At 39.9% G+C, this 10,986-nt stretch overlaps 2 protein-coding genes across 4 annotated transcripts in view; both read left to right on the top strand.

Moving 5' to 3' along the window:
• Window positions 1–223: 223 nt before the first annotated feature.
• On the top strand, window positions 224–8,745 carry tfb2m (transcription factor B2, mitochondrial). Of its 3 annotated transcripts, none has more exons than XM_030048336.1 (10): window positions 224–370; window positions 1,572–1,954; window positions 2,445–2,634; window positions 2,835–2,926; window positions 4,223–4,376; window positions 4,689–4,837; window positions 5,719–5,808; window positions 6,484–6,543; window positions 7,189–7,337; window positions 7,498–8,745. In XM_030048336.1, exons 2-10 carry the CDS (start codon window positions 1,667–1,669, stop codon window positions 7,685–7,687), a joined length of 1,362 nt encoding a protein of 453 aa, XP_029904196.1. In that variant the 5' UTR covers window positions 224–370; window positions 1,572–1,666; the 3' UTR covers window positions 7,688–8,745. The 3 variants fall into 3 exon arrangements, with proteins under 3 accessions (XP_029904196.1, XP_029904195.1, XP_029904197.1); XM_030048335.1 differs by having other exon boundaries at window positions 224–440; XM_030048337.1 differs by having other exon boundaries at window positions 229–330.
• Window positions 8,746–10,905: 2,160 nt separating this feature from the next.
• cnsta (consortin, connexin sorting protein a) overlaps window positions 10,906–10,986 on the top strand; it is a 29,206-nt gene continuing 29,125 nt past the window's right edge. The window contains exon 1 of the mRNA XM_030048180.1: window positions 10,906–10,973. The gene's annotated coding sequence lies outside the window, so the exon portion shown is untranslated. The remainder of the gene's footprint in view (window positions 10,974–10,986) is intronic.

The raw sequence follows: 10,986 nt of genomic DNA, 5'->3' as shown, positions 1-10,986 counted from the left end.
AACAATAATAAGAAATTAAGAACGTAAGAGGAAATAATAAAAAAAAAAAAAAAAAAACTGAATAAAACCATCAACAGATTAAAATGCAATAAGAGGGCATTAGAGATACATTAAAAATGGATTTGCCAAAAAAAAAGAAAAGAAAGAAAGAAAAAGAAAAAAGAAAAAAAAATTAGACTACTAGTCGCAGGAAAGTGACGAAATCTACGTGAGTCCAGCACGCGAGATGCAAAACAACTCGCGCAGGGTCAACATGCCGTGCGGGTCAATGTCACCGAATCTCACCTGCGAGCACACCGCGAGGAGCTGAGCTGGACCGAACCGGCTCAGGTGGGCAGATCCGGATACATAAGAGCCACTTTGAGACCAGGTGCGTCCGTCAGTCCGTCCGTCACCTGTCGTCCGTGAGCGAAACACCGAGGAGCAGCGTCTCGGTTTAGGTAACGTTAGCATGCAGCTAGCCGCCGGGCTAACAACGCGGGTTATAATCCGGAATAATCTATATCGCGTTCATTTGGAGTCGCTTGTGTTGCTTTAGCGAGGCTTTTCCATGTGAATTATTCCAGTAGAGACAGAAAGCTGATGGTGTTATGTGAAGTAAAACGTCAACGAGCAGTAACGGTAGTTCATCAGCCCACGTGCATGCGGAACATTGTGTCCTGAGTTGGGTGCGTGCATGCTACACATATTTTGGTAATAATAAAATATTGGCCCTGCTATTTCCTGCAAATTTACTAACATGTTTTTATCAGTTGGTGTCAATTTGGCCCCAGTTATTTAAACACAGAGAAAATGACTCTAATAATAGTTGTTACCCAAGTTAATGTGCCAGGTTGTCATGTTGACTACAGAAATATCCCTTTAAATGAAATATAATCTCCCCCTTATACATCAAAATTCTTGTGGGAATCATGTTTTCCTCTCCCAAATATCACATCAACTATCAGTGGTTCTCTCACTACCACAGGTGTAGTTATGTTAGGTTAGGGCCCTAAAGCAGAGGCAAGTTTTTTGAAGATTATAAATGACATGTTATAGTTCCTCAGCATCATCAAAAGCAACTAAAACAAATGTGTGTGTGAAGTGTTGATATTACCGATATGTTTTATACAGCTAGGAAGCCTGGGCTCAAATTGACCGCAGAGAAACACAGATGGGTACAGAATGTGTGCCGGACATTGAAGTCATATCATCATGTTGGCCCCGTTAAATTAGGAAAAGTCATGAAATATGAAGCAAAAAACAAGCAAACAAACAAAAAACTATGGTATTCATGTATTTAATAACGTTACTCATTGACTCCAAAGATAATAGAAGGGTTAACCTTAATGAATATGCATATGCCATAATCTGATGTTTATATTTGTATAAACATCATCATTTTGCATACTAATTAGACAATAACTAATCAGGCTTATAGGTGTTAAGTGCTAATTAAGAATAGTTTGATTTCATTTGAATCTTATGTTGCATGTTTGAATTTTATGTTATTGAATAAATAAATAATAATAATTTATAATAAATAAATAAATAAATAAAAATAAATAATTTCTGTTCATTTCCCCCTGCAGGCAGTGACCTCCTGAGGTGGTGACCCCGATCTCCCGGTCCCTCCTTCCCCTCTCTCTTCCGCTCATCCTCCCAGTCATCCGTCCATCAGTCCATCATGTCGACCACAGTTTGCAGGCTGGTCGTGTTGGCGATGCGTTCTGCCTGCTGCCACACGCGCGGCACCAGAGTCTGTTTGCGTCAGGCGGTGTTCGCTCCCGCGGGCCCCCAGGGGTCCTGCGCTCCCGGGGCCCCCGCACCCCAGAGGAGGGCCTACAGTCTCGACTCTCTCTCCTCGGGTCCTGGTCGGCCCACGCTCGGCCACATCTCCCAGCAGCCCCGGGGCGAGAGGACGTCCCCCTCCTCAGCACTCACACACAGGAACCTGTCTGCTGTGGCTGTGCAGGTAGGCTGCTGCGTCTGATTGTGCACACCCGTCATCGCCAAGTGTGTTTCTGTATGTACTTGGAATATCTACAGTTTTAACACGTGTCTTGATATTTTTCCTCTAAGTTTTACTCTTCCCAAAGAAATGTTAAGCTATTTCTGCTCTCTTTAGGATTGACTTTGCTACATCATCGGCTATTTTATTTCCCTCAACTCTCATGCCCAGGGATATTATTATTTCCCTTTTTTCCAGCTCCATTCAGAAACATTTTTTCTTTTATCTTAATATTCAATCATCAAGGTTTTCTGTGCTTTTTTTACTTGTGTGTTTTGGAAAAATTGTTAGCTCAACCTATAAAATTACAAATGCAGTCAAGAGTGGTATACCATTGTTCCACACAATTACTGAACCTGTTTCAACTGCATAACATGTTATTTGTCCGTTGTTTGTGTGTGTGTGTCTGTCTGTGTGTGTGTGTGTGTGTGTGTGTTTCTGCCTCTGTCTCCAGGGTCAGCGTCGTCCTCTGTGCCGCTACGACTTTCTGGACCTCGGGGAGGTAGAGGAGAACGTCCGCCAGGCTCAGGCCTGCAAAAAAGTGAGACACTTTATAGTAGATCCCAGCCTGGCTCAGGTGGTGACTCAGCACCTCGGACCTGACCTGGAGGACAGCAAGGCTGCCATCTTCGAATGTAACCCAGGTGTGTGTGTGTGTGTGTGTTTCTAATTACTAACTAACTGGGCACTAAAAATGAAATTCCTATCTGTTTTGTTTTGCCCAGGCAGCTTTGGGGAAAGTTTGTGCTGCACAGTTGTGTGTAATTCTTTCCCTGCGTCTGTCATTACTCATAAAAACAAGAAGCTGACAGCTGTGTTGTTTGTTTGTGCTCGCCTGTCTCAGGTCCCGGGGTGCTGACGCGAACTCTGCTGAACGCTGGAGCTCAGAGAGTCGTGGCTCTGGAAGGGGACAAGAACTTCATAAAGGATCTCCAGGTAACACACACACACACACACACACAATGCTGCCATTGTGTGTGTGTTTTTTGTGAACTGTGCAATGAGTACCTTTATTTTTCTAGGCTGCTGTATTGATACTGGACCATCTGTGTTGATAGGTGCATCATATTGCAATTTGTCATGATATATCACCATATCATTTTTGTTTTTTTTAAGTACAGCCCCAGTATTGACCCCTTTCCATCAACTTACTACCTTATGTATGTTTTAATCTTAACCAATCTCTAGTTCTAACCTAATTTTGAATTTAATCCCAACGTTACCCGTTTCCTAGTGAGTACAAAAGTCATAATTTGGGAGGATTATCGTAATTATCAGTTGGACCAAGAGGTCTGTGAGTTCTTCCACCAATCTGGCTTTGGTGTGGTCAGTGTGGCTCCACCTGTCTAAGTATCCTTGAGCCACTTACTTGACTGTAGTGCCAGTCCTGACCTAAATGGCACGAAGTCAGGACTGTTAAAAAAAAAAGAAGAAGAAGAAGAAAGAAACTGTATACCTGTAACTGTTGTATTTGACTTATTACCACATGACAAGTGCCATGTGGTAATAAATAAGTAAAGCTAGATGTGCAGATATTTATTTGGTAACAGATATACTTTAGAGTCTTGGACCATGCAGTAATGCATGCTCAACATATCATCCATTACTGTCCACCAGAGGTTCACCGTAGCATTTTTGCTAAACAAGGTTGTCTACGCTAATAATGAGTCCTCACTGACTAAAAACCACCCTTATGTAGCATTTGTCTTGATGCTGATGATTCAGGCCAAAGACAGCAGTCTGTAGAATAGTGTTAGGTAGAAATTTCTCACACTTTTAGGTTGTCACCTTTTTTTTATTCAAGTGACTGTGGAGCCACAAGGGCTAGGACCATATGCCATTTTGAAAAACTGGTATATTGGGACAAAATTAATTAATTGATTTGTGCTGCACAGTGGACAGTTTTCTTATCTTAGAGTTCGAGGTGACACTTAGAGTTTGACAGGTGCAGTAAGTATATAAATACTTAATGCACTGAAGAAATGTCAAATGGAAAAAAATTTCTTTGTACGCGGGGAATTTGGTGATGTGGGCAAATAGCTGCCACATGACTGACTGTTACAGGACGTTATTGCCTTATTAAATGTTTTTTTTTCTTCTTCATGTAGGATTTTGATGGTTGTTTGTGCAGTCCCTCCAGAAGTAGTCCAGTTGCAGTAAACCAGATAGCCAGGGCTTGTTTCTAATCAAATGAATAATGTTTAAATATTTTTTATTTTTATGTTTCTTAAGGAGCTGGAGGGTCGTCTTGACGGTCAGTTAGAAGTGGTCCACTGTGATTATTTTAAACTGGACCCCCTTGGCAGCGGACAGCTCAAACCCCCTGTCATGTACAGTGACAAGCTCTTCACTGACCTGGGAATATCAGAAACTAGCTGGACTGATGGTGAGGAAAACACAAATGCACATACACTCATACAGAGCAACATGACACCAAAAAACTGTCATGTTCATTGTCTCATCAACAATAACAAAATTGTAAGCAAGCAAAAAAACATGGACCCGTTTACAAAAACTGTTCAGTTATAAGCACTAAACATGTTAATGTTATGACTGACTTGTTATGTAATTTTTTTTTGTAGTTACAGGATAAAAAGTCTTGAATGAACCTGTACATTGTTTAGGGTGTCATCTCTGTTATGTGTGTTTTGTGTCTGTGTATATGCACCTGAATTTGGAAATGTGTGTGTGTGTCTAGACATCCCAGTGAAGGTGGTGGGGATCGCGCCCCAGCGGAACGAGCGCAGCATGCTGCTGAAGATGGTGTACGCTCTGTTTGAACGACTGTCCGTCTACAGATATGGACGGGTCGAGCTCAACCTCTTCATAAGCGAGAAGGAATACCTGGTAAGAGCGCGAGACAGGAAGTATGTGTGTGTGTCCCTGTTTGAGCATTTGTTTTTGGTGAACAGTGTCAGTTTAATCATCTGTGTTTGACAAGTCATAGGCCTTGATCAGACTGCCAGCACAAATCTGTTTTTTGGCATATCCAGATTGATTTGAGAAAGTCTGGACTGACAAAACATATGAAATGTGTTTTTGTAAATTGGATAGCACCCACATTTGGAGGTGGTTTCTTCATATGTGTCTCAGTCCGGACTCTCTGGTCAGGCAAATCGGCTTTCAGACTGTCTTTCATGTCACTCAGAATATGACACAAAACAACAAAGTCAAATCCAGAGTGATGTAAGCACATCAGAGCATCTGAACAGAGTCCCTGCTGCTACTAGCAAAGCAGCATGGAGGACAACACACACAACAACAGACGGTGAAATAAACTGTCCGCCAGCACTTTGCAGGGAGGTTTCTGGACATCTCTCATGCTTCTGTGTTGCTTCTGTGTGTCACCAGTGTATCTAGTTACTGACATCCTCATCGTTACCATACATACAAATCAGATCTGCTCACTTGTAAATAACAGTGCGGACAGTCTGTCTTAAAGATCTGATTTGAGAAACAAATCTGATCTGCCTGCAGTCTGAACAAGGCCTTTCACTTTATTTTTATAGTACATTTAAAAACAACAGGAGCTGACCCAAAGTGCTTTGCAAACGTGGCAGAAGAGTTTACCATACAAATGTACAATATTAAAAGAGTAATACATAAAACACCAAAGTGTCACTTAATCTGTGTTTGACAAATCAGTGCTGGTAATTGCACTGCTTAATACTGTGGGTGGCATCCTTGTCCAATGTATTAATTAATTATTGATCCATTTTGCCCATCAGAAACTGGTGGCCCGTCCAGGCAACATGATGCACTACAGAGCCTTCAGCGTCCTGTGGCAGATGGCCTGTGATATCGAGCTGCTGCACAAGGTAGATGGGAGGGAGAGGCTAAAGAGCACTTTGGTGCTTATGAACATGTTTTATTACCCGTCTGTCAGCATTTAGGTCCCGAGTGGCATATTGCAAAATCTATTTGATGGGTTGCCATGAAATTTGGTGACAACATTCATGTTGCCCTGAAGATGAAACCTGTTGGATTTTGCTTCTTTCTAACTCTAGTGCCACCAGCAGGCCCAGCGAGGTATCTACATTCAAAATAATGTGCTTGTCTAAACAAGCATTTATAGATAGATAGACTTATACTTCATTGATCCTGAAGCAAATTTAGGCATCCCGTACAATACAATGCATTACAATAAATACACACAATGCAATAACTACATTCAGTCCAAATTAGAAATGTACACCATATTTGTTGCCTACAGTAAAATAACCTGTACATGAAACAATGGCTGAAGCAATTGTTTTGCTTGTAATCTTGAAAAATTAGCATGTACAATAGAGAGAAAAAAAAAAAGCCTGGAGCGGTGGCCATACTTTATACATAAGACACTGAAGATGTGGTAGATAGATAATTGATACAGGAGATGGATAAAAGTTCCATAGTGCAGAAACAGTGCAGTTACAGGTTAAAATGGGAAAGTCTCCCTGCCTATAGGAGATGAGGGATAATTTGAGACCTCTTCTTCTTCTCTGTATTTGCAGGAGCCCTGGGAGTCGTTTGTAGTGTCTTCAAGACAAGGTGTGCCTGTTTCCAAGGGCAAGGTAAGACAGAAAGCAAACACAATAACAAAACACTTAGGGCTGGGTATTGCCAACAACTTCATAATACGATAGCTATCACAATACAGAGGCCACGGTACGAGACACATCATGATACTCTCTGATATTGAATAACCCAGATCTTTAATTTTTAGTTTTGAGAGCAGAATGTTACTTTTTTTTTTTTTTTTTTTTTTTTACCTAATATGGCCTTTTCTGTTTTATGTTAGGCCTTGCTGCAACAATAATGCATATTCACTTTACTTTAGCACATCCTGTATATTGCATCACTCATGTCCAAATCCTGACTGTCTGGTGTTTGGGAAAAACCAAAACACTCCAATATTTTTGCCTTCAGTTTTTCCGGTGGTGGACAGACTTTCACCTCCTATACATTTGCATGTTGCTTTGAACTGAGATTGTCTGCAGTTAGAAACAGTGTATTTTGCCTGTGCTGCCACCTATTGGCCTTTTTGTGCATTGCTCAATGAGTGCCTTTATTTTTCAAGACTGGCATCTGCTGCTGTATTGATAATGGACCATCTGAATCAATTTGTCTATCTGCATGGAGTTTGTCACAACATATGGCCATATCCGTTTTTTTTTTCTTTTGTTTACTATATTAAATATCATACCTCTCTCTCACAGCTTCCTAATGATCACCTGTGCCTGGTGCGTCTGCGTCCACGAGCTGATCTCTTCTCTTCAGGCCTGACTCCTTCCAATGCGAGCACTCTTATGCTGATGGTTAAACAGTGTCTGGCCAAAAGGAAAGTCAAGCTCATCGACAGGCTCAAGTGAGTAAAACCAAAGAATTTCTCTCATAGGACATACAGCGAGGTCATCTGCATCCATAGGAGGTGGCCCAGACTGTTCCAGTTAACACATGGTCTCCTCTTTCTCTCCTTTTCTTTACTTTTCCCTCTAACTCAATCTCTCTCTCCCTGGTCTCTTCAGTCTCTGGTCTCCGGACAGCGGGGGTAAACTGTTATCAGAGATGGGCATGCCAGAGGACATCCTGACAGGCCACGTGTATCCAGAGGAGTACCGTCAGCTGTTTCAGCTCATGGAGAAGAGCCAGGAGTTCACACAGAGCTGGCTCTATGAGGAGATCCTGGAGAACACACAGAGGGAGGGCTGGGCCTAGATGAACATGGACATGTAGAAATCATAGGCATCAAATTATTGAAGTCATACACCAAGAAAATGTATAATATAAAATAATATAATATAATATGATGCAAATTTTTTACATGAAATACGCACATCAGCAATAGACACAGAACATGTCCGTGTACACATACAAAACAACAGTCATAAGAAAACACATGGAAATGACTCTGGAATGAAACTGAATGGATGGACTGTTCCAAGTGTTGGGAATGCTTGAAGGTGTGTGTAAAAGAGTTTGGCTGCTCATCTGCAGATGTAATCTCATCACAAAAGTGCTTCTTTTTTGGCCCACACCTCACAAAAAAAAAAAAATGGGTGAGTGAAATGAAAATGCTGTCAGATTCCTGTTCAATAAAAGGTCATGGTGGTAATGACTGAGAGGATGCACAGTAATGGTTAGGTCATGCAAAACCAGGTCACATCTGGTGTGTAAATTATCTGCCGTATGAATTCTGCGGTTGTAGTGCTAATGCTTTACGTTTGGTAACGCAGCATATGGTGACTGGTTATTGTGGAAGTCCCATATACACACATTAGTGCTGTAGGATTTTCCAGATGGACTTACTGGGTGCAGCAAGGACTGCATCTTTATTTGCATGAAATGAATGTAGGGTTCCTGAAGACCTTCATGGCTTGTATATTTTTGTATATTCATTCTGAGTGTATAACCTTGTCTCAATGCTCTTCTGTTTTATAGAACATAAGCTATTTATCTAATTATAGTAATTTGTAACAAATCATTAAATCAGAATTTTGTGAACTGATTTAGGGAGGTGGTGTCGAAATGAGTCAAGTCTGTTTTTTTTTTTTTTTTTGTTCCACTAGATCACCTGAATCAGGGTCATTTTCAGACCCAGTCCACAGGCTTGGTTCCGAGTTGCCTAAACTTAAAAGACAAATCTTTGGGTTATGCCTTTGCATTGTGCCCAAAGGTTGAGGAACGTGCTTTTATGTGGTTTTATGACATATGTATGTATTGCAGTAATACACCTGTGTCAAAAAAGTTTCTGAAATAAATGGTTTTACTGTGAATGCCCACTTAGTAGATTTTGATTTTTACCGCACCCCACATGACATACAGCTGTCTGTGTGAGCCAGTTTTATAGAATGGGAGTAGGACTCAGAGGTGGTTGTTTAATGTGTCACAAAACTGAAAATTGTGTTCACTGATCTCACTGATTCCACTATTCTCCCTTTGGAAATTCGGCAGAGTTATAATTTTGTATTTTTAGTTAGTTTTTATTTTAATTTTATTTTTTATTTATTTTATTTTTTTTTTTATCTTTGTTTTCAAATCAGTTTAGTTTCAGTTAGTTTCCAGACTGGGCTTGCTCGCTTGAGTGTAGTTTTTATTGTTTAAAAATATTTAGTTTTAGTTTCATTGTTATTTGTTTCAGAATTATTATTTATTTTAATTATAATAAGAGGGTGTTTGTCAGGGGTGAGATTTAAGAAGTTCATAAAATGTATTCAAGTACCAACACAACACTTTATGAAGGCAGCTGACTCCCAGTCATGTAGACGTCCCAGTCTCAATAAACATCAGTATATCTTTTATTTTATTTTAGTAAGTTTTATAATCACACAGTATTGTTTCAGATAGTTTTTTTTCTCTGAAGTCTAGTTTTTATTTTTACTTCAGTTAACTAAAATGTTTTTTTCTAGGTAACTCTAACCATGTCACATTTTCCCTCACCCCCAAAAATGTACCTAACTTTTTTATATGATAACAATATATTAAATTTAAATTGATTGAGTAACAAAAAACAGTAAAAAATCATAAACAACAAAAGCATTGTGATACTCAATTGAATAACATTTTCCCCACCCCTAGTTTTATTCTGTAGTTTAGTTTTAGTTAACTCTAAATATAGTCCAGTCATTTTATGAAAAAACCTAGGACAAATTGCAAGAGAAGCAAACTCAACTGATTTTGTATCCTCAGTATGTCCTGAGTGAGGGAAAAAAAGTCCCAAGAAATCCCATTGGTGGAAAGTTTTGAAAATCACCTATTTATGACCACCAAAAAACACTGTTTTTAACACACAGGGGAAAGGGGTTCAAAATTTTACTTTCAGATATCACTATAAAAATTCACAAGTTGATTACACACACAAAGACAAGAAAAAAAGTCAATTACAAGTTCTTTGAATTATTCTGTTTACACATGCATATCACACATTATCTGATTTGATATGCGCTAATAAGGAATATATGGAATAAATGCCAGAACAGATATTTAAACAGTGAATTAAAAGGTTACTATATATATAGTAGGCTTCGCTGTAATGTGAATATGTTGAAGCAGAGAAGAGAAGAGAAGTGGTCAAATGATGTATGGCTGAAGCCCAAGCTCAGATCATATGTTCAGATGAAAGATTGTTTTGTTCCTGAACCCTATGTCACCTCTTTTCTAACCAGAAGCCAGAGGTCACTGTGTGCCCAGCTGAGGAGTGGTACCCTGCCCCTGGCCATTGAAGTAGGACGGTTCACAGCTATCCCTGAAGAGAATAGGATCTGTAATGTTTGTGATTTAAAAGATGTTGAAAATGAATTTCATTTTATGTTTTATTGCACCCTGTATGATGATTTGAGGGTCCCTTTATTTGAGGCCATGCAAAACCAAAAACCTGAGCTATTTTGGGTAGATGATGGCCATAAATTGAAATGGCTCTTTAATGCTGAAGTATTTAAGACTGCAAATTTTATTGCCAAGGCTTGGAATAGAAGGCAGCATATTTTGTTCAACTGATACTTTGATGGGTACATTTTGGATTTGACTTTGTATGCCTGATTTATTCTAATGCGTATTTTGTTGTTGCTGTTGTTGTATGTTTGAGTATGGTTTTGTAATGTGTGTAACAGTGTCTTGTAAGCCCATATGGGCTGGGCTTCTGAGTGAAGTATGACACTTAAATAAAAGAAATCAATCAATCAAAAAAAAATATATAGTAACCTTTTAATTCACTGTTATATAGTAACCTTTTAATTCAAGGTTACTATATATATATAATAACTTTTTAATTCACTGTTTAAATGTCTCTTCTGGCATTTATTCCTTAAACCCGCCTGCACTGACAGCGCGCAGCCACTAGATGGCGACACGGCCGCTTTTACGGTGCGGAGGGCCGCCCGCTGGTCCCGTGACGGAGGTGTAACAACGACCCCTGGCTGGCTCTAGGTAACACTCACCACAACATCACCATCAATCCGTGGTGTCAGACGCACAAGGACTCAGTCAGCTGCCCATCCGCTCCACGGTGAGTGTCATTT

The sequence above is a fragment of the Myripristis murdjan genome, chromosome 3 (genome assembly GCF_902150065.1).
Source record: "Myripristis murdjan chromosome 3, fMyrMur1.1, whole genome shotgun sequence".
Classification (NCBI taxonomy): Eukaryota; Metazoa; Chordata; class Actinopteri; order Holocentriformes; family Holocentridae; genus Myripristis; species Myripristis murdjan.
This window is presented reverse-complemented; position numbering and strand designations above follow the sequence as displayed.